Consider the following 22,675-nt stretch of genomic DNA (forward strand, 5'->3'; position numbering starts at 1 on the left):
CATGTGCGCGCAGAAACTCCCGTGGAAAATATGCCTCCGATATGCCACGGGAAATCGAACATATTTCGAGTACCATTGAAAATATTGAAAGATAAGACGTTCTTATTTTTATTTCAAGATATAAAACTGTAGGATGTAAACGCACCCTTATTTCAAGGGTGCGTGAAACAGTTCCGCCTTACCATTAATGATATTGGATGGTAAAAACGTCCGGATAAAATGGTACGACAAACAGAGGATATTTTTATTTCAGGAAATATAAAGTTGTAGGATGTACATTCACCCCTATTTTAGGGGTGCCAAAATATTTTGTTGAAATGAGATAGGACAAATTGACTTTACTTGTTTGAAAGGGGAAGGCTGTTTCTCTTGAACAAAATATTGCCACAGTTGTCGGTCCGATCGAAAGCGACGCAGACTATTTACTATTTACTATTCGAAACAGTATTTCCGCCATCGCTGAGCGAGGCTTATAAATCGGGCTATAGCTCCATGCGCCCTGTTATACCCTTGTTACATGTGTACGGTGCTGAATAAAAGATAAGATGGTCCTCGCGGATTCTCACGTGCGTGTCACGTGCGAGCCATGTGACTCTTACCATTGTTGCGTCTTCGAATGGACAGTTGTTCTCCGAACGTCCCCGGGAAAAGTGAAATACAAATGCAACGCATGGATTTTGCCGTATAAAAATGAGAATCCTGAACATTCCAAATTCTTCGAATGTCTTGACAGTTTTGTATTTGACCATTGATTTGCAAAAAAACAGGGGGACAGTTGAGCAACAATATTTAGGGTCTCCTGGAGCACTGACCTGTGAATGGAGTTGGGCAAAAATTTTATTTAAATAAATATTTCGAAATTTTTAATTTCTATTTGTATAAAATTTTTCCCAACTCTGCCTGTGAACCGAAATTTTCTTTTCCTCTGACTGGAAAACCATTCAAAATGTATGTGAAGTATTTTGACCATTGATTTGCAAAGAAAACAGAGGGACAGTTGAACAACAAAATATTTAGAGTCTCCTGGAGCACTGACCTGTGAATAGGGTTGGGCAAAAATTTTATTTAAATAAATATTTCGAATAAAGTGGGTTTAAAACCCACTTGAAAAATTCCCAAACTCTGCCTGTGAACCGAAATTTTCTTTTCCTCTGGCTGGAGGAACATTCAAAATGTATGTGAAGTATTTTGACCATTGATTTGCAAAAAAAACAGAGGGACAGTTGAACAACGAAATATTTAGAGTCTCCTGGAGCACTGACCCGCGAACCGAAACTTTCTTTTTTCTGGCTGGGAGAACTGTTTTCGCGTGGGGTGTGCAACGCACCGTCTAAGGGTTCATCAATGTGGTGGAATAATAAACGCGGACCGTTTCTGCCTCGGTTAGTATTACGCGGAGATTATGTCTCTGTCGTAAACGCGAGACTCGGCGTTCCCGTTCGGTGTGTACGCGTAAACCATGACTCACCCTGAAGATAATAAGCCGGCTTTAACCTAACCAGCCCCGGCACCTGTGTAACACCCTGCCGCGTCGTGTTGTGCAGCTGTAAAGCTGCCAAGAGGTCTATACCGCCGCCAGGATCGCTGCCCGTTCTCGATCTCGTCGACAGGACACCGGTGGTCTCTTCCGTGACGTCGGCTGCGGCCACCGCCGTCTCTTCCTCTTTCTTGTTTGCCGTGCCGGACACTGCGAAAACCAAAGAGAACGCTTGTTAAGTCGATGCCAGCTGCCAAACAACAATTACAACACTGTAATCCTATAGGCTCGGACGCTCGCTGGCAAACGTCCGGCTTGTTTCACTCCGGACGTCAAAACGTCTCGGCGAAGCCCCCCCTTGACACGAATCTGTAAAATCTTACATTGCAGCCAGTATTTTGAAATACTGGAGCATCGGATGATGCGATTATTGTCTAATTTTTCCAAGCTGATTGCTTGCAGAACTTTCCCTTCTCCAATCTTATAATTAGGCTGATTCCTTGTCTTCGTCATGGATCCATTGCAATGTTTAACAATTTAACCCCTTGCCGTATTTTAACGACTCGCGACGAAGATTTTAAGAAAGTCTAACAAACACGACTGTCATGCCTTTCTCTTTAGATGAAAATAGACTAAAAATAGTTAAACCAATTTTATACACTTTGTTATCTAATATCATAATTAGACTGCGGATTTTATGCATTTGTGACAAGAATGGGTACGCACAATTTAAACCAGTGGAAATGTAAACAATATTTTATTTGGCTCCTGCGTCCTGCAATCAATGCAAACATTTTTTATTATTTTGCATAAAGATCCGCGGTCTAATTCATAATATACAGCACAATATTCAGAGGTATCGCGACATTCTCCTGCAAAATTGTTTCAGTATTTCCTGAAAAGGATTGCATTTAAACCTTTGTGCTCGATTGGCCCCTCTGAGGCACCGCTAAAAATTGCTGTACCATTATTCAAAATATTGGTTACATTATTAAATACATCGGTATCTAATCAATTACTAAACATTTAGGTATTGTACGAGGTATTATACCAATTTCATAAAATCTCAAAAATCCTAGAGCATGCAAATATTCTAGATCGGAAGAAATGTTTAATTTTCCAGAAAAAAATAGCTCCGAGTGCGAAGGGTTAATAGTTTAATAAGGAGCGAACAAATTCCTTTATAAAATCGTACCTCTCCTTCGGAGAAAAGATTTGCCGCGCTAATTTAACTTTACGCGTTCGACGGTTCGTGGAACTACCCCTCCTCTCGCTTCATGTTCGCAAATCGCGCGAACAAATTGACTACCCCGGGCGATTAGCATCTCATCGAGGTTTCCAGACGGAACATTAGCATCGTCGGCCCCCGACGCTCCCCACCCGAAACGAGTCGGTTCCGCGAGTAACAGCGGCTACTCGAACAGCAATAAAGTTCAATGGCGGTATTTCCACTCTCTCCAACGGTGGAAAAAAAAAATGCTAAGAGCAGTTCAAGGAGCATCCATCATCGACGCGTCCATCGAGTGAATAGCAAGACGGTGTCGAGGGGGTGGGTGGTACGAAGGGAAACACACCGAGGGGGCTTAAAGGGTGAGGGGTGCGGAAGAAGCGATAAGGAAAAGAAGGGACAAGGTAGTCCTCTCGAAACGGTGGTGGTATCGATCGACTCTTCACAGTCGACGGTCGTTATCGGCCTTTCCGCGCTTTTCCTCGTTTCCGTGAAGCCTTCAACCCCTTCCTCGACTAGCTACAACCCCGCTACCCCCGGATCCCTTCTAGCAAAGCTCGCCACACACCCCCGTAAACACCGCTCCGGGTTTATCGGATCGGTCTCTCTCTCTCTCTCTCTCTCTCTCTCTCTCTCTCTCTCTCTCTCTCTCTCTCTCTCTCTCTCTCTCTCTCTCTCTCTCTCTCTCTCTCTCTCTCTCTCTCTGGGTATATGAAAAATCCATTTCGCCTCTGTCGCGTCGCGTCGGGATCACGTAACGATGATTGAACTCACCCCCGCCTCGCCAGCCTTTTGTCGCGCGGAAAAAGGCTTTTCTTTTCCAACCCCCGTCAACCGACGCCACCCGCGTCCAACCTACTGCCAATATCCTTCTGTCCGATCGCCGCCAATGGGCTATCGCGAGCCGACAGCAGTTGACCGAGCTAATAAAAATGTTTGATGCTCCAACCTCTTCCCTCCCTATCTCTCGCACTCCTTTTTAGATAACTTTTTCCCGCGCGCTGCGATGGAAAAGCGTGGAAACGAGAAAAATATCGAGGATCCGTCGTTTCGGCACTGGGATCAATCGTCCCGCGGGTGCGTTTCACCCGTTTCACAGAGACACAATTGATTCCGCCACTCGACGCAGGGTTGACGAACCCTGAACACGATGAGCATTTTGTAAAATGATTGGAACACACCCCATACCCTCCACGCGAACCTCCAGGTAATCGGTGGCCCGTGGAACTACCTGCTTCCATGCTTCATGCTCGCTTTTCCGCATTTTCTCATTGATTTACTCTGAAATTTAAGGGTTGAATTGGACAACCTAATCAGTTAATTTCTTCATTTTCGTCGGTATAGTTTAAGGATGTTCTGGAGGTGCAATGGGAGACAAAATTACAAGAAATTCGAAATCCATCAATATATTAGCAATGAAAGCCATTCACGAGTATATTTTTGTTTTCGAGTGTATCTTTTTTGAAGTTTCTTAGTTGCGTTTTTTCAAGATTTAAACAGGGTTTGAGGTGGAATTTTATGAATTCTCCATAAGAAGAAGTGTTAAAATGTGCAAACTTTAAGTTGCTATAATTCTTAAACGATGCAGTGAATCGAACCCAAACTTTGGTAATTGCATTAATTTAGTAAGAATCATATCTTGTCAAATTTTCAAAAATTTTGTCGCGTTTTTATATACCTCCAGAACATGCTTAAAACAATCTCGCTCGACAGCCTAATTACCCCTGTTCTACTTCCACGCTAAAATTTGTTTCGCAGTCTTTCTTCATTCATTCACTATTGGGTTGGCGAGACAGTAATTCCGGTATTTTAAGGTGAAACAGAGCCCAATTTTTTTATTCAAGCAATTAATTTTAATGAATAAAATTTCTCCCTTTTGTTCGATGATCTTTTGCCAAAAAGAACAAACAAGAAAATATTTTATTGATTAAAGTTCATCGATTGTATAATGAAATTCGGTTTTATTTCACCTTAAAATACCGAAATTACTTTCTTGCCAAGCCAATATACTAGTTTATAGCTGAATGTAATTTGTAGTTTCTAAAAGTCTGTTCTAATCTGTAAAACTACCCCTATGTGACTGATACACTAACATTTCAAGAGCTAGATTAATTGAACATACAAAATAGGCTGCTTGAGAACACTTCCGCACTGAAAAAATAAGCCTAACGAGATCCTATATGAAAATGGATGTTCGCTTGAGCCCCTCATTACGGAGACAGTTATTGCAAGAGAGAATCGGATCAACGGTGAGCACTCATTAATTTGAGCCCCCTTTCCCAATCGCATTAATCAAGAGGAATCTCGCCGATTCGAATCCGGGGGGGATCAGTGTGGCCATTAAATTTGAGCAGTCCTAATCTAATAATCCCGCACCCGTGGACGATCTTAATTGTCAATTAACGGCGACATCCAGACGCTCGTTATTCAACCGTCTCCGGGAGCCAGACTGATATCACCGCGGTGAAACGGACCGCGAATCGCGTTCTCTTCTTTCTCTGCGCGCAAAGGGAAAGCCGGAAAAGGGAAACTGTGGAAAGTCGATTGCTCGCGGTGAAACGATCCTCTGAATCCCGTGTGTATGCGTGTGCGAGTGTATGGCGGAGCTTTGCAAGCATTAATCGAGCCAAATCGTCCGGTAAATTAATGGCGTTGCGCGGCAGCATTCACCGCTAAAAGCGGTCCGTTGTGCCAAACGCATACCTGCTGCACCTTTGATCCATTGGCGTAGGGTTCATTGAAACGGTCCATCGATGTTTACTCGCTCGAATACTGAATCGGCTCCGAATCGTGCAAACAAAAAGTAACTACGGCTATTAAGTATTATTGCAGGGTCGCTTCGGGGGATCAGCGAATTACACACATTGAAAATAGTCAGGATTTCTTGTTTGCACAACAGTTCACTGATCGAACGTCCAAGAAAATTGAAAAAGATAATGATAATCTCCGACGAACTGTGGATCTTCATGTAAAATGAGAAGATTTCGAATGATCCGTAAGAAAACTCGAAGAAAATCTTGAGACCAATGGTGTGCACAATTTTTTTAAATCCTTGGTTCGATGAAAATGTCCAAGAACATAGGAAAGACTAATGATACTGTCCAACGAGAGAATGTTTTCAATATTGATTGAATATATATATTAAAATTTATCACTAACTAAACTGCGTGTGTTGATCTCCATGCAAAATGAGAAGATTTCGAATGATCCGTAAGAAATTTCGGAGAATATCGTCAGATCAATGGTGTGCTCAATTTATATACAATATACATCCTTGACTCGATAAAAATGTCCAAGAAAATAGAAAAATATAATGATACTATCCAACGATAATGTTTTCAATATTAAATGAATATTAAAATTTGTCCCTAACTAAACTCCATGTAAAATGGGAAGATTTCGAAGGATCCGTAAGAGAACTCGAAGAAAGTCGTGAGACCAAAGGTGTGCACAATTTGTTTAAACCCATTGTTCGATGGAAATGTCCAAGAAAATAGGAAAACTATGGATCTCCATGTAAAATGAGAAGATTTCGAATGATCCGTAAGAAAACTCGAAGAAAATCGTGAGACTAATGGTGTGCACGATTTGTTTAAACCCTTTGCTCGATGAAAATGTCCAAGAATAATGATACTGTCCAACGATAATGTTTTCAATATTGATTGAATATTCAACTGAGATGCAAATGAAGTGCTCCATATCTCACCATTACTCACCAACTAAAAATTGTAATGACTAGTAAGAAAAATTCGAAGAAAATGGTCGGGACAATGGCGTAGAAATTTGCTTGACGAAGGGCAGATCGAGGAACAATAGCGTGCAGACATAAAAATAGTGTATCCACCCCCGCGATTATGCGACTGCGGACTGGTTTGGTCGTTCCCTGTCGTCGTCGTCGGAAAAGTGGCACACGCCTGATCGATTCGGCGTTGTCGGGTTAACGAACCGTCGGAAATTTGGAAAAGGCGCCGCCTATGGCCCGTCTTAGGAGCACACAGGCTGCCGCGGCGCTCGGAGATGCTATATACCATGCTCTATACTATAGTACAGTGCGATAGAGAGAGCACGGCCCGAAAACGGTCGGAACGGGACGGAATGGAACGGTGGCAGACTGCCGGGCGTCGCGACGCCCGCTATCGAACCGTACGTGGCATTATCGTTTAGTTCGAGAGACCCGCCACGAGAGAGGGAACGAGAGAGACGCGACCAGAGAAAGGGTGGCGACGCAGGGATGGGCGAGCCCGCGAGAGGAATAACTCGCAAACAAGGAGGAACAACTCAGGACGTCCAAGTAGGACAGAGCTAATTTATCGGTAACGCCGACGGGAAAATTACAAAAGTCCGTGCTCCTATTTCGTCTACTCTTGCAAAAAATTCCGAGTTATTCTTCCTGCCCAGCTTACCGCGAAGCTTTCCTTCGTACTATCTTGATTGCTGTTGGATTTTAAAGCCGCGTTTAGTGCAATCAGCGCGCTGGAATATTTTCGCGAAAGAAAAATCGTCTGCTCGGATCGCAAGAAACGGGAGTTGAAGAGAAATTTATCTTGCGAGACGTACTTCTTTCCTCGGGTTCAAAAGCATTGGATGCGAAAAATAGAAATGATAAAGTGTTCAATTAAATAGAAACGTAAAAACATGTTGCTGTTTTACCATTGTTTTGTCGTTGTATGCGTCAAATCTTGTAATCGAATTTTAAATCACTGCCCGATGAGCTATAGAGACTTGAAACTTTAAACATAGTTCAGAACTGGATGACAATGCAATATTCAAAAACAAATCTAAAAAAAAATGTGCGTCTAGGAGAAAAAAAAATGTTAGTAGTACGTCATCGCGTTCAGCGATCCCCACTCCGCGCGCCAGCGCTCCCTACTCCACTACGTGTTCCCACTCCACTGACCCACTTCGCACCGAAGGAGCTCAGTGTGGTGTTCCGTTCATTCGGTTCCATTTCGGACAATTTCGGACTCCATCAAGAGACGTCGTCTCTCCTCTCATTCATTCTCCCGTATTTCCATATCTCTTGCGTTTCTATATATATCTTACTATTTCATACCAGTATCACTATATCTTGCGTTCCATTTAAAACAGACTAAAAAGTAGAAAATAAAAAAATATATAAAAGAAAACTATTTAAAAATCACGCTTATATTAAAATGCAGTAAAAAGGAGAAAATAATTTTTGTAGACACTAGTGACTATAAGTGAAATTAATAAATAAAATTATTTATGCTCACCAATGCCTAAAAAAATTATTTTCCCCTGTTTACTTGACATACAGAAAAGTTTGAAGACATAACTGGGTTACTGTCAATTCAAAGTTTGGTGACATAGGATTACTGTTAATTTTTCTGTTCTAATTCGATCAGCTGAGTCGGCTCAAGTTTGCGATTTTTTAAGATCGTGGTTTCACCGTGTTGCCGTGTCTGACCGTGGCTGGAGCATACTACTTTTCCGCAGGAAGTTGTAGAACACGGTTCTCGTTCGGCAATGCAGAATTCCCAGCAAACGAGTTTACCAAAGCGCTAAAGCAAGCGAAACACGAATTCTAATTAAACTTGAACAACTGATTTACAATGTGTACCCGCAACTGTTGCAAATCCGATAACGTTAAATGACTGTAACAGCCGCGGATAATATTCCGCGGGCGCATTATGAATGATAAATGCCTGGTTCACGCGCGAGAATCCGAGAGGTCATCATCCTCGCGTGTAGAATGTGTTCATTAAAGAGCGACGCCGTGTTACAATGAATGAATCCAACGATCCTAGGTTCATCAATTCTCCGGACTATCGTTGAAACATTGACGGTTCGTTCCTATCACCTGCATCAATTATACAGTTCCTAAAGTGCAGTATAGCTTCCTGCTCCGACACACTCATCAATCAGTTCTAACTAATGGTTAGATTTCTGCGGAATGGGGAATGTATGAATGAAATAAATGATTTTCAATCATGCGACAAATTTATAAAACGTCATTTTCACTGTTTGGAAATTGTTTCATCAGCTGCAAGATATATTTTGGTTATAATAGTAAAAGATACACTCCTGAAATTCCAAGAGATAATTAATGGAAACAGCGGTGTTAATTATCGGAGCAAACGTTTCCAATAGATTGTACGCCGCGAGTCAGCGTCTCGGCGATCGATCGGCCGGTTCACGAAAATCCAATCACCGGCTGCTAATGAAGATAATTAGCGTGGTGTGTCGCGTGATGCACGACGGGACACGGGAGTCGCGGGCCGGCCGGTCTGTTTCTAGGAAACCAACGAAACCGTCGATCGAAAACCGCCTCTGTTAACATTAACAATTCAACTTCCACCAAACATTGCTTAACCCGGTGTTAATTAGGTGCGGTCTTACAGACCCCAGAGATTTTAGATTGATTGTAACATTGTAAAGATGTTTCATCAGTTAAGTATTTTTGAATAATAAAAATTTAATTTCGTGGATCTGCGTTTTTAGTTTTTAGTTTTTCTCCTTTTTAGTGCATTTTAATATGAACGTGTGGTTTTTAAAAAGTTTCTTTTGTATATTTTATTTTCTACTTTTATCGTAATCGGAAATTCGAAAATTAAAATTCGATTACAAGATTTGACGCATACAGCAACGCGGCAAGTTAATATAAGCGTGGTAAAAAAAACAGCTTTACCAACAATTTCCTTTGTTGTGAACAATTTTGCGGCAAGTTTCTTTTACAAATGTCCACCGATCCAGAGGTGTAGATTCACCCCTAGAACGGATGACCATTACTTTTTATACATCCTGTACGCTTATAAAAATATTCCAAGATTTTTAAAATATTGTTGCGTTATTTCAACCTCTCTAAAGTAATTAAGAAACGAAATAAATGTACAGTGACTCGCACAAATATTCGGACACTCTTAAAAAGCCGATACCTTTTTTTAAATTGGGCTACACGATTCGAACTTTTTTGGGAAGCTAGAGCAATTAGTTTACTACAGGATGTGAAAAGAATTTTTTTTTTAAATTGCAATTGGTCGGAATTGTATACAAAGTACTAAAAGTTGCGTTTTATAACTTTTTAATGTGGGCCCATATTGAAAATTTAAAACATACATTTTGTAGATCTGTGTCAATTCTATACACTGTGAAAGTTTCATCGAAATCGATTTCCATCGAAAGATGTAAGAATCTGTAGTTATCGGCCGAAAATCGTGAAAATCTGCAGTTTTTACCATCTTTAAACGTTTGTAGCTCATTGCAACGTCGACCGCGATTTTGACGAAATTTTCAGAATATGTTGAATTCACAAAGATCTACAAAACGTATTCTTTAAATTTTCAATATAGGCCCACATAAAAAAGTTGTAAAATGCAACTTTTAGTATTTTCTCTACAATTCCGACCAATTGCAATTTTCGAAAAAGATTCTTTTCACATCCTGTAGTAAATGAATTGCTCTAGCTTCCCAAAAAAGTTCAAATCGTATAATACAATATAATATTAAAAAAGTTATCGCCTTTTTAAGAGTGTCCGAATATTTGTGGGAGTCACTGTATATTGGACCGTCTCCGGTGTCTCGCAATGAATAAAGACATGTGTTATTTCGCATAACGGGTTGGCAGTGGTGATGGATAATGTAGAATTCGGGCGGGCACGAATTTTGTCAGTGTTTTCGCGATACCGGGCCGGTACGTGCGTATCAGACGAAATTCATAGGGGTGTTCCGGGGTCTGCGACCCCCATAGACAGCAGACACGAATAGCCGGTGGACTCATGGACTCGTTGGACTCGTGGAACGTGTCTCGGCATCGATCCACGAGGAGTCGTGCACCACGAGGACGGCTCTCCTAGGCGGACAGACAAACGCCTGACCGTCGTGTCGCCGCGTGCTATCGATTCGAGCAGTCCCTGGCATTCGTCGAAAGCGGATTTTCTTTCGTTTCGAGCGGTGAATGAAAAACGCCGACCCTCGCGTGTCCGATTTACAACGCTCCCCTTTCGCCCCGGCGCTCTGCTTCGCGGTGTCTTCGCCTCGTAACGAATATTACCTCGCTAATTCGGCCTCTGCGAATATTACTACTATTATTCCTCGCTGAGGAACTCGGAATTTTTCCCGAGGAATTTCTACTGTTCAAACACACTATCTAGATCAACGCTAATCCTACTCCGGCGTTAAAAGCCTCGTAAAAATAGCAACACTGAATTTATTGAAACTGAATTTTCAACTTAAATTTATTCCATTGCGAAATTTTCTCTGTTGCTTGGGAACAGTAATTATCCTTAGAGAATTATCCTTAGTAATTATCCTTAGAGAACGTAGTTTTCTACGGAAGCAGGCTTTGTTTGAAGGATTATCGAAGCCGAGAATTAAGCCGCGAGCGAATAATGATTATTATACATTGCAAATGTGTTTCCTAGTCACAGCAGGGTTCTACGAACTCGGTCGTGCTTCTAAGAAACGCAAGATTCTCCTTAATATCTATATTTCCACGAGGTTGGGAATAATTGAGGGTACAGTTCTGCATTATTTGGAAGTTGTCCGGCCGGACACGTAACTTCCCGGAACAGCCGGTCAATCGTAACTAGTATCATCGTGTCCAGATATTGATTCGTTCGTTCGGCACGCAATTCTGCTAACTGTCCGCTTTGTCAGCCCCGATAATTAGGCGACAACCCACGGGAATGAATCACTCCTTACCCAAACCCGATTTTTTTCGGACAATTAATTAATCCATTTCGTTGAACCACACGCACTGGCGGGAGCGAATAAAATAACTGATCGTTAACGACCACTGCGACCCTTCCGCTAATTGGCTCACGACCTGATTGGCGAACTACTAACTGTGATGATTTCGAGGGAGAGATGACTCTTGTATATTGCCAAATTAATGTAGCAGCTGATGGTTTTGAATTGTTTGGGAAAATTCAATTCGCACACGAGATCGGTACTCACGAAAAAATCATTCTGCAACAACTGTGCTGGATTTTGTGACTTTTTAGCACGAGATCGGTACTCAACGGAAAAGATTCTGCAAAGTTTCTACTAAATTTTGCCAATTCTTTAGCACAAGATCGGTATTTATAAAAAAAAAATGGTTCTGCAACGTTTGTACTAAATTTTCACAGATTTGGATCACAAGATCGGTACTCGCAAAAAAATTATCCTGCAACGTTTGTACTAAATTTTGACATATTTGGGGATCAGAAGATCGGTACTCGCGAACAAATGATTCTGCAACATCTGTACTAAATTTTGCCACGTTTGGAGCACAAGATCGGTACTCGCGAAAAAATGAGTCTACAACGTTTGTACTTGGCAGATTTGGATCACAAGATCGGTACTCGCTTGAAGAATAATATTCTGCAACATCTGTACTAAATTTTGCCGCGTTTGGAGAACAAAATCGGTACTCGCGAGTAGTGATTCTACAACGATTCTGCTAAACTTCGACAGATTTGGATCACAAGATCGGTACCCGCGAACAAATGATTCTGCAACATCTGTACTAAATTTTGCCACGTTTGGAGCACAAGATCGGTACTCGCGAAAAAATGATTATACAACGTTTGTACTTGGCAGATTTGGATCACAAGATCGGTACTCGCTTGAAGAATAATATTCTGCAACATCTGTACTAAATTTTGCCGCGTTTGGAGAACAAAATCGGTACTCGCGAGTAGTGATTCTACAACGATTCTGCTAAACTTCGACAGATTTGGATCACAAGATCGGTACTCGCGAACAAATGATTCTGCAACATCTGTACTAAATTTTGCCACGTTTGGAGCACAAGATCGGTACTCGCGAAAAAATGATTCTACAACGTTTGTACTAAATTTTGGCAGATCTGGAGCACAAGATCGGTACTCACTTGAAGAATGATATTCTGCAACACCTGTACTAAATTTTGCCGCGTTTGGAGAACAAAATCGGTACTCGCGAGTAGTGATTCTACAACGATTCTGCTAAACTTCGACAGATTTGGATCACAAGATCGGTACTCGCGAACAAATGATTCTGCAACATCTGTACTAAATTTTGCCACGTTTGGAGCACAAGATCGGTACTCGCGAAAAAATGATTCTACAACGTTTGTACTAAATTTTGGCAGATCTGGAGCACAAGATCGGTACTCACTTGAAGAATGATATTCTGCAACATCTGTACTAAATTTTGCCGCGTTTGGAGAACAAAATCGGTACTCGCGAGAAGTGATTCTACAACGATTCTGCTCAATTTTTCAGATTTGGATCACAAGATCGGTACCCACGAAAAGATTGATTCCGCAAGGTCCGCGGTAGATTTCATTTGATTCGGAGCACAAGATCGGTACTCACGGTTGCCAGGCTTGCTCCGCAAACGATCCTGGACCCCATGCGTGACCGGCGTCACCATCAGCCAGCAGAATGCGACGCCAACCACCGCCATGAACAGGACCGACATAACCGGAAACTGGGAGAAATTGCGAGGCACCGGGCAGAAACGCGACCACTATCGACAACGCCACTCCCAGATCAACTGAGACAAGAGAGGCCCGTGTGTGTCCCGATTCGCGCGCCGAAACCACTCACGATCGGATTTCCACGAGGCGAGACGGGACACAGGACACGGGTGACGGTTACCGAGCGTGTGGCGTGAGCGATCGCGTGGCGCCAAATTTCGCGCGATCATTGAAATTTGCCCAGTCCGAGGAGGACACGTGAGACACCGCGGAGAGCTCGCCGTGTCGCCACCGGATATCAATCGCACACCAGCGAATGAATACTCTGCCCTAGCAGAAATTCCGCCGTGCCGACAAAAAACAGACTCCTCGTGCGAGGCCGTGAGGTTCGATCATCGGTTACCGAAGGGTCAAGGTCGCCATAGTTACGGCCTATCGAGCGTTACCTTCCGACACGGACCACACGGGATTCCCAGGCCATTTTAGGATCTCCGGGAATTTTTTTCGGGAGAAATAATCGAACCTTTCGCAAAACGGGAATTTGCATACACATTTACTAGGATTTTAATTAGGTGTGTAATTTTTTTGAAGGAGAAATACAGCGTTCCCGCTATATGTTGTGAGAACCTCGGGGGTATCGAGCCTCAGGAAACGAAATGGTACTACATACGTTTTTTTACGTGTGTCGAAAACATAGATTTCTTGCATAACTTTTCCAAGTGAAAATTTTCCAGCGAAATTGTTGCATTGTACTAATGCTATTCCATATCTGAGAATGATACATCGAGCATCATGAAACCACAATTTAAACACCCTGATACCTTAATTTCTTCGTAGCGCGATCGACCGCCCAAGGGGGAACCCCCAGTAGTGGGGATAAGAGGGTCACATCATCCGCATACCCGAAAGTCACATCAATCGCGGGAACACTGTAATCGAAACTGGACAGCTTATAATTTTTTTGTAAGTCTTAAAAAACATTGGACTTCCGCAGCGCTGTCATTTCATAACAAAATTGAAAATAATGACCTGTAAATAGATGTTTCATCTCTTTCATAACACATTCGGTCGAAAAACTCGGCCCCATGATTCGAGTAGCTTTTCCGGGAAAAGCCTCCAAGCCGGAGGAGTCAAAATAAATTAAGCTTACAATTTATATAATAAATTGGCTCGACTCGAACTTTGAAAAAGCGTGGGAGTGTTTGCACACAGTTTTTATTCTACGAAGCCCGGGTACGCGCGTGAAAGGTAGAGGGTTCCATTCTATTTCGACTGGTTCCAAGAAAGGTGCAGGTGTCGTGCGGAGCGGCATCGATCGAGTAGGCCGCGTGAAAATCGCGTTTTCGAGGATCGATCGGGGCCGCGCCGGCACAAAAGGCGTCGTGATTGAGGAAGGGATTACCCTGAAGGCGGCTCCGTGCGGCTTTTTCAAGCTGCAAAGGCGATTAAGACGGAGCTGGGGTTCGGCTTGGACGCGACCTTGGGCGCCGCAACCTAACCACCGTACCGGTCCGCGAGAATCATAGAGAGTTGCGAGACAAGTTCTCTTCGGAGGTGGACTTTTCCCATGGAAGAAAAGGGGGACAGGAAGCGGCCGCCGTCGTCAGCGTTGTTCGAGTCAGCTGATAAGCGAAACCCGTGCCCGTGAACGATAAGGATCTTGATCAAAGATCACGAACGATGGACGGGCCCACGAGATAAGAACACGAGGAATGCACCAATGTAACCAAGCCCCTTCTCTTCGCGGCTCTCTCGGAACGACCGCGCTAACCTGACTGGTCAATATTTGGCCGAAAGCCGGGATTGTACACACGACCGACCAGAGATTAGGCTATTTTACCCCGGCACACGTTCGCGGCAGGTGCCGCGCGAGCGACGATAGCCCCCACGGATATTTCAATCCACCTTGGGCTATTCTTGATGGAGGTGTTGCTCGATCGGTCACTCATTTGCTCATGCTTCTTCGGCAATGAGTCCCATCGCATCTTCGGACATTTAGAATCGTGCTACTCGAGTTGCTAAACGCGTAACTCATAGCAAAGTTGAACCATCTAAACTTGTTCCACTCGTGAGACGACCGCGGATCTTCGTGCAAACTAAGAATTGTTTGTAACAGCAGTAAAAATGGGGGATCGGTAAAGGAATCGTGCGAGACAGCCGGAAAAGAGATCGGATTGGTCGTCGAGGGCAGGGTCGTGTGTCGGTCGAATATTTTTTTTTTCTCGTGCAATCCACTCGGGCGTCGCGTGCCGCGATTACGTTACGGCCGGGCATAAAAACCGTTCGTGAAAAATTTATGGTGTCCCGTGCGCGGCGTGTATTTTTACTTGTATGATCGATTCGGTGGCCGTTCGCAGCGGAGACACCGGCGGCAGGGGAGAATTCGCTCGCGAGAGACACGTCCGCGATTCAAAAATCGCATCGAGTACAAGGGCAGCCCTAATCGGGGGTCCGGTTTTAGCACAGCCGAAAAAAACGTCCACCGCGGAGGACACGGTTCCACGAACAATGGCTCGCGGTCATTGTGTCGTTCGACGATCTTCCAGGAGAATATAGATCAAAGGTTGCGGAGGGATTACAAACTGCCTTATTGTGCCATTAATAGGACAGAACGGAACCTAGAAGGGGCGGCGTTTTCTCAGCCGGAACGCGCGGGAACCTTCATTTTGGGAGAGAGTGCGTCGCGTCGTCGTGACGCGTCTCGTAAAACGGGGCGTCGCGTCGTTCGAGTGAACTCTCTCTCTCTCTCTCTCTTTCTCTCGCTCTCTCTCTCGCGAGAGAGAACGCCTCAAAAATAGTCGTCGGCTCGTAAAGTCTTTTGTTGCCCGTGAAACGCATTCTCACCGTGTCGTCTCCCGGCGTCGAGTCGTTTCTTTTCTGTCTGTCGCCGTACACCAGCGTTCAGTCGTTGTCGCTCGCATTGGCGCCTCCCGGCAACGCAATCGACTTTGACCTTTCGCCTGTCGACCAGAAAATCCCACTCGCTGCCATCCACGTTTCCCCGAACCGAAAACATCGTCATTCGCAACCTCCTAAAACGATAACGCCTTTCGAATTTCACGCGAGATTTAGTCCGACACCCGGCGTTCATGGGTAATGTGCGCAGAGCTACTGCGCAGCGAGGTGGAGAATCTTTCTGCTACTGAAAAGAACCAATGAAAATGTCTCTTCTCGGAAGAATAACGGGAAAACTACTCGACTATTTCATTTGTTGCGTAGCTAAAAGTATAATCCGATGCTACAGACTTGCAATAAAGCTGCTCGTTAGCATCCCCCACGAGGCAAAGTTTCTTTGTAATAGTCTCGACGAAACCCCGGCGTTGCCAGATCCCCGGGTAACGGGCGTCGGCTAGGGGAAAATTGGAGTGTGCTCGAGTCCGTGGATGATAGAAGAGGCGATAGGATTCGAATCGTTCGCAAAGCGTCCCGGCGCCGCGGCGCCGAGCGCAATCGCGGCCGAACCTCTCCATTGTGCATAAACCGCCGAGGAAACGCGGTGACACTGTGTCGGAGGAGCTCGTAACTTCGAGCAAACACGACGGCCCCCCGTGCAAAATTACAACAACGATTTCTCACGCGAACAACCGTGAATACTTTCTTGCGAGGAATAATCGCGACATCTCGAACCCGCGTTGACGGTCGTAAAAATGCAACGATTCTCGTTCTACCCCGTTTTCGAGCGCATGCACGCGGGGGAGGAGGATAAAGTGCTGAGTGTTTCGGCTGAAATAGAGCAGGCCTCTAGCGAGCCCGAAAATATTTGGTGGCCAATCGATCAGTCTATTTTAACGTTTCCGGATCGCCGTGTTTTCGCGTTCGAGCCTTAATCTCCGTAACGGGCTATTAATAAATGGAATAACCTTTGTTATTGGAGACCCACGAATCCGCCTATGACCTCGATACACATTTCATTCGCCGTGTGGGACGAGCATTATATCGGCCACGCTCTCGCGCGCGACGATTATTAAATTTCCCTAGGCGTACGAACCCGGCCGACATTTCATTTCGCGTTTTATGTACTGGCCGGCAAACAGAACGCGTTCCGAACGGTTTCCTTCGATAGCACCGAGGGCCACACACATACACACGACCACCGCGATCTTATCAAGCACTCTCGTCGCGTGTTCTATCAAATATTCACGCGGAGGTCGAACGGAACCGAACGACCGGTGCTACGAGCCTCCAATAAATTTTAGCACCGCCAAATAATCGCCGTCCGGCCTCTCGTAAATCCGCGACTATCGTAAAGCGAACGGCACGACGCGGAACCTCGAACGAGAATTTCAAAGAATCTTGCAGGGAACAATTCCAGCGGAATCCATCGATCGACTTCTTCCGGAAGGAAGGAAGAACCGGAACGGCGGCGTCCATTCGCGAGAAAAAAGTCGCAAGATGGCGGAAATGAGCGAGGAACGGCTCGCGAATACAAAACGAAACGGTGGCTCGTTGCCGGTGACACGTTCGAATTTACGATATCGCTTTGCTCGTGACAGAGCAACGGGCTCCGCAACCGGAGCGAGCCAATTACAACGGCGCGTGCACCTGACGCGAATTATAGATCACCGGCGCACGGATCGTTGGGATCCGTCTGATCCTGACGGACCGCAACGCGCGATACAATGACTCAATCGTTTACCCGACCTCTGCGAACTCTGGAGGCATCTCGATCCATACACTCGGTGTCCCCGGAACGAAACGCGGAAAACCAACACCGTGAAACGGTCGTCCAATAAAAATCCTCCGCGTCATTGATTTTAAAGCGGGAGCCTGCTCCGTCGTTGCAGAAAATAGTTTCTTAGACATCGTGGAAATATTTCTAGACTACGGGGTGTTCCAGAATCAAATAGAAAGTATTAAATCACCCCCTACATATATTGGTTTGGAACGAAAGTTCGTTGCAAATATTTGCTGATAAATTTTTAAATGTTTTCGGCGCAACGGTTCGATCGTTTATTACGAATTATAAAGCAATTTTGCTAATTGTCAAACAGAATCAACGTTTCGATCCCAGTTTGATTTTGTTTGGCAATTAGCAAAATTGCTTTCTAATTCGTAATAAACGATCGAACCGTTGCGCCGTAAATATTTAAAAATTTATTAAAGTTCGTAGCGTTTGTAAAGTAAAAGTGAAAGCTAAAATTCAGATATTTATTCGTAGATTTATTCAATAACATATTTTCTATTCTGTTCTATTACTTTTTGCTGTTTTCGTGGTAGCTTCTTGTGTTATTGAATAAACATATGCAGAAATGCCTTAATTTTATCTTTGATCCTTAATTTGAAAACGCTACGAACATTCTTTCCAACCCAATATTTATTTAATTAACGTGGTCTACGTTGTCGTTGTTTAAGAAGAGGTCTGTTTCCATAGTTGTGGTTATAGAAAACATCTTCTAGATACCACGAAGATATTTTATCTAGCCTACAGGGTGTCCTAGAATTAAATAGAAAAGTATGAAATCACCCCCTACATATAATTTATTTAATTAATGTCATATACATGGTTGTTTTTTAAGAAAAGGTCTGTTTCCACAGTCGTGGTTGCAGAAAATACATTCTAGACACCGTGAAGATATTTTATCTAGCCTACAGGGTGTCCTAGATTTAAATAGAAAAGTATTAAATCACCCCCTACATATAATTTATTTAATGAACGTCGTCTACATTCTCGATTTTTAATAAGAGGTCTGTTTCCACAGTCGTATTTGCAAAAAATACACTCAATACAAATTCAGTCTACAGAGTGATCTAAAATCAACTACGTCGACTTCTGTGTTGATAATTAATTTCAAAGTTAATTATATAAAATTCCTTTCGGTCTTATCAGTGGGTGTCCCAGAGCGAAGGAACGTTTTGACTTCGATGAGGTAAACAAAGGTTTAATTTTCTTCCTCGGACGGAGACGGCGGAGGAAATGAGACGCTGAAGAACACCTCAGAAACAAGAGGACAAACAGGGACTGGGATGAAATTACCCGGCGACAACGACGACGACGTACGCGTCGCGAGAAAACTGGGGAATTACGGTTGAAAAGAAGAAAGGGAAATAAAACGAAAGGGCGTCGGTGGTGAAACGGCTCGGATAAACGGGGAAAATCTCACGGCCTGGCGAAATGAAAGAGAAACCTCGGCCTGCGCGGTGAACTCCCGATCTCCTGGCGCTCGAACTTTCGTTTGAACGTGACTCAAGGTAATCGTCGGGCCTCCCGTGATCGATTCGGAATTTCCTCGAGAAGCCGTGTTCCACGTTTGCCGGAGCGTCGGTGGAACGTCGAGGATATATTATCGTTGAGAATTGCGAATCGAGGGAGCGGCAATTTGAATTTTAATGGAAGACTTTGAGGGATGTTTTTCAGGTAAATAAATCTGAGAATATTATCGGACGGTTTTCGCGGAGCAAACGATAACGAGATTGCCGGGTAAATAGATCGATTTTTCGTGGTTGGAGACGGGAGAAGCGAATAATAGGTGGCTAGAATGATAGTTAGCGTACAATTCGAGGGGAAACGATCTCAAACGCGAAACGTAATCCCGAGGAGATTTTAAAAGAATTCCACGCTTCAATTTCCAAGCAGGCTTTTAGCTCACTTCCGGATTGACTCCTTCCCCGGAAGTGCTTTCCTTTTACGTACGAACGAGCTCCAAATGGCCGTACTCGAGCGAACCGCTTTAGAGCACACGGGGGCTTTTGATATCCAAGTACACTCCCGGCAAAGTATCGCAATAGTGTACTCACTCGCGGAAAAGTAATTCCTCATTGTCCGACGTGTCGTGCGCGCACCGAAATGCCGATCGACGTTTGATAACCGAACTCGATTGTCTCGTTTCACGTTCAACGAACGTTATCAATTTATTTTACAATTTCAACAGCCGCTAAATATTCATGGTACAATTACAGTAGCACACCTCGGTTTGGTTTCGTTCAGAAAAATCGATTTCGTTGTTGTAAATCGGACAGGAAAAATAGGCGTCTCGCGAGAAGGAAGGGAAACAAAGGGAAGAAAAATGGCGGCGAACAAGGAAGCGGCCGGGAGGAGTCATTTACCGACCGTTGTTTCGTGTGAACTATCCAGGATATTTTTAGGCCGGCCCATAAATCAGGCCGCTCCTCGCCGACCACCGGCAGAATTTTATCTAAAAGTGTGGCATTCACATGAGAATGCCACCCGCGCTACGTTTCGTGCAAGGCCGGTGGATAAAAGCGACGCAACTGTCGGATTTACGTTGTGCCCGTCGATACGCGACCGTGCAGGCCGTTAATATTCAAGATGCGCTTCAAACATTAACTGCCCATCGATCCGACATCGTGTATCCGTCTAGGAGTGCTTCGTTCGTCAAACGACGCACGTTTCTCGTTCTCACTGAATAACTTTGCTGAGAATTATCATTGTAGGACTCTTTCATCGATTTTCAAGCTATTTTCTTGTTTTTGTAATCATTGTTAATCATCTCTAGACCTTGGTGGTACTATTAGGTACAGATTAACACTCTAGTTCGTCCTTTTTATATGTAAAAATTGGATTTCGCTTTAGGCGAATGGCTGCCGCTCCACCTCGCTGCGCAGTTGCACTGCGCAACTCACCCGGCATGCACGCTACACTCAACTCAGCGTGTACTTCAAAAAGTACTACTGAAGAGCTGTACAAAAGCTCCAAGAAGATTACTTCAAGAAAGAGAAAAGATAAAAGTCGGTAAGTGCACGGTCTCGAAGATGGCCAGACCGAAGTAAACATCTCTAAAGTAAACGAAACAGTACTCGCCCGGCAATTTCTCTCCGATTCATCGACAAAGGAGGATGAAACGAAAGTTTAGCCAAGAGTGACGGGCTAGGGGAGGCTGTGCACTTTCGTGAAATCGTACGAATCACTTCCGTTGTTCGCTCGCCACCCTCCTTCGTATTTACCATGGACTGGGGTGGGGCCCCGGGGTTCGATTGATCCTCCCCGACGAACAAAGACACAGGAGTCTGTCGTAAACGACCGTTCAGGTTCCACGCGAGACGCGAAACTCCCTAGGGAGGATTCGAGAGAGCCCCCCAGAGGGGGGAGAGACAATTTTCACGCGATTCATTCGGCTGGCGTCGAATCCAGGATTCCCGGACCCAATGCTCCTTCATCCAGACCCGTCCAGCCTCCCTCCTTCGGTTAGCCGAGTCTTTTTATCCCTGAGAGCAACCGTGAAATCCCGAGCGGCCCCTCGGCAAGTCCTGACCACTCGATAATGAGCAATTCGCTCTCCATTTCCCAGCCTTTTGTGCGTCCCTTTGTTGACGCGTGCCGGTCCCCCATACGCCCCCGCATACACCGAGGGACTCCTACGGGACACCGTATGTTCGTTAGGTGGGCTTTTCGTCGAGGGAGGTGAATTTCGGATTACAGTGCTGGGACCCCAGAATTCGAGACTTTTCCCCGATTGCTAATGGCCAACGGCGCTCCGGCTAGATCCGATCGAGATTGCCCGGGTGACCGCGATAGTTCGTAGTGCAAGCTAGAAATGCGTTTCAGCCCGCTGTATTAACACTAAACAAAAAGTTTTATATTTTCCAATTGTCGAAATTATAAAAATCCATTTATGGAAAATAAGCGGATAAATTTCCTTGTCCAAGCATCTATTATATCGCAAAATTACAAACGATCTCAATAAAGTACCGTTGCCATTTTTATAAGGCAATATTTACCAGATACTTTTAATGCTTGCTAGGTTTACATGTAATGTCGTTCCGACCAACAAAAACATCCTGTAAATAGGAGCCAAGTTCCTATGACCGTAAAAAGTTGTGAGATCAAACAAAATACCGCCAAGTTCGTTAGAAATAATTAGTAAAAATTAGTTTAAAAGAACGCTATTTAATTTTTAAAGAGTTGGAGGGCTAAATTATTCAAACTTGGCCGCTACCTAACACCTTTTATGGCCATTGGTTTAAAAATTGGGCTCTATTTCCCTTTAAAATACCGAAATTACCGTCTCGCCAACCCAATAGTAAATGAATGAAGAGAGACTGTGAAACGAATTTTAGCCTGGAAGTAGAACAGGGGTAGCTAGGCCATCGAACCTCGCCAGAACTCTGTTAAAAGTAGGCGATTGTTTTAAACTATACCGACGACACTGAAAATGAAGAAATTAACTCATTAGGTTGTCCAATTCAACCCTTAAATTTCAGAATAAATCAATGAGAAAATGCGGAGAAGCGAGCGTGAAGCGTGGAAGCAGGTAGTTCCACGGGCCACCAATTACCTAGAAGTTCGCGTGGAGATATAGGGTGTGTACCAATCATTTTACAAAATGCTCATCGTTCCATGTAAAAGGATGTAGAGCGAGAACTTGGCTGGTGCACTACCGTGCACCTAGATACTAAACCGATAAATATTTTTCAGATCTTTTTAAAACAGTATAAAAATTTAATTCATTCGGAATGCACGTGTAGTCTGGATGCTTGTCTCATGTAGAATTTGCAACAGTGATGTGCATCGCTGCAGCAAAAAGGTCTACAGCCTATAAATTCTTATTTTCGGTGGTTCTCCACTTGTTTTAGAAACATCGTATGGACTCCTGTCCGACCGAGCAGT

At 44.1% G+C, this 22,675-nt stretch overlaps 1 protein-coding gene across 5 annotated transcripts in view; it reads right to left on the minus strand.

The window, feature by feature from the left end:
- The window catches only part of LOC143215978 (protein kinase C-binding protein NELL1), a 94,693-nt gene that overhangs the window by 34,596 nt on the left and 37,422 nt on the right, over positions 1–22,675 (minus strand). For all 5 annotated transcript variants that reach the window (XM_076438645.1, XM_076438644.1, XM_076438643.1 and 2 more), the window contains exon 2: positions 1,469–1,687. In XM_076438645.1, coding sequence (XP_076294760.1) covers positions 1,469–1,687 — 219 coding nt within the window. The remainder of the gene's footprint in view (positions 1–1,468; positions 1,688–22,675) is intronic.

The sequence above is a fragment of the Lasioglossum baleicum genome, chromosome 14, assembly GCF_051020765.1.
Source record: "Lasioglossum baleicum chromosome 14, iyLasBale1, whole genome shotgun sequence".
Lineage (NCBI taxonomy): Eukaryota > Metazoa > Arthropoda > Insecta > Hymenoptera > Halictidae > Lasioglossum > Lasioglossum baleicum.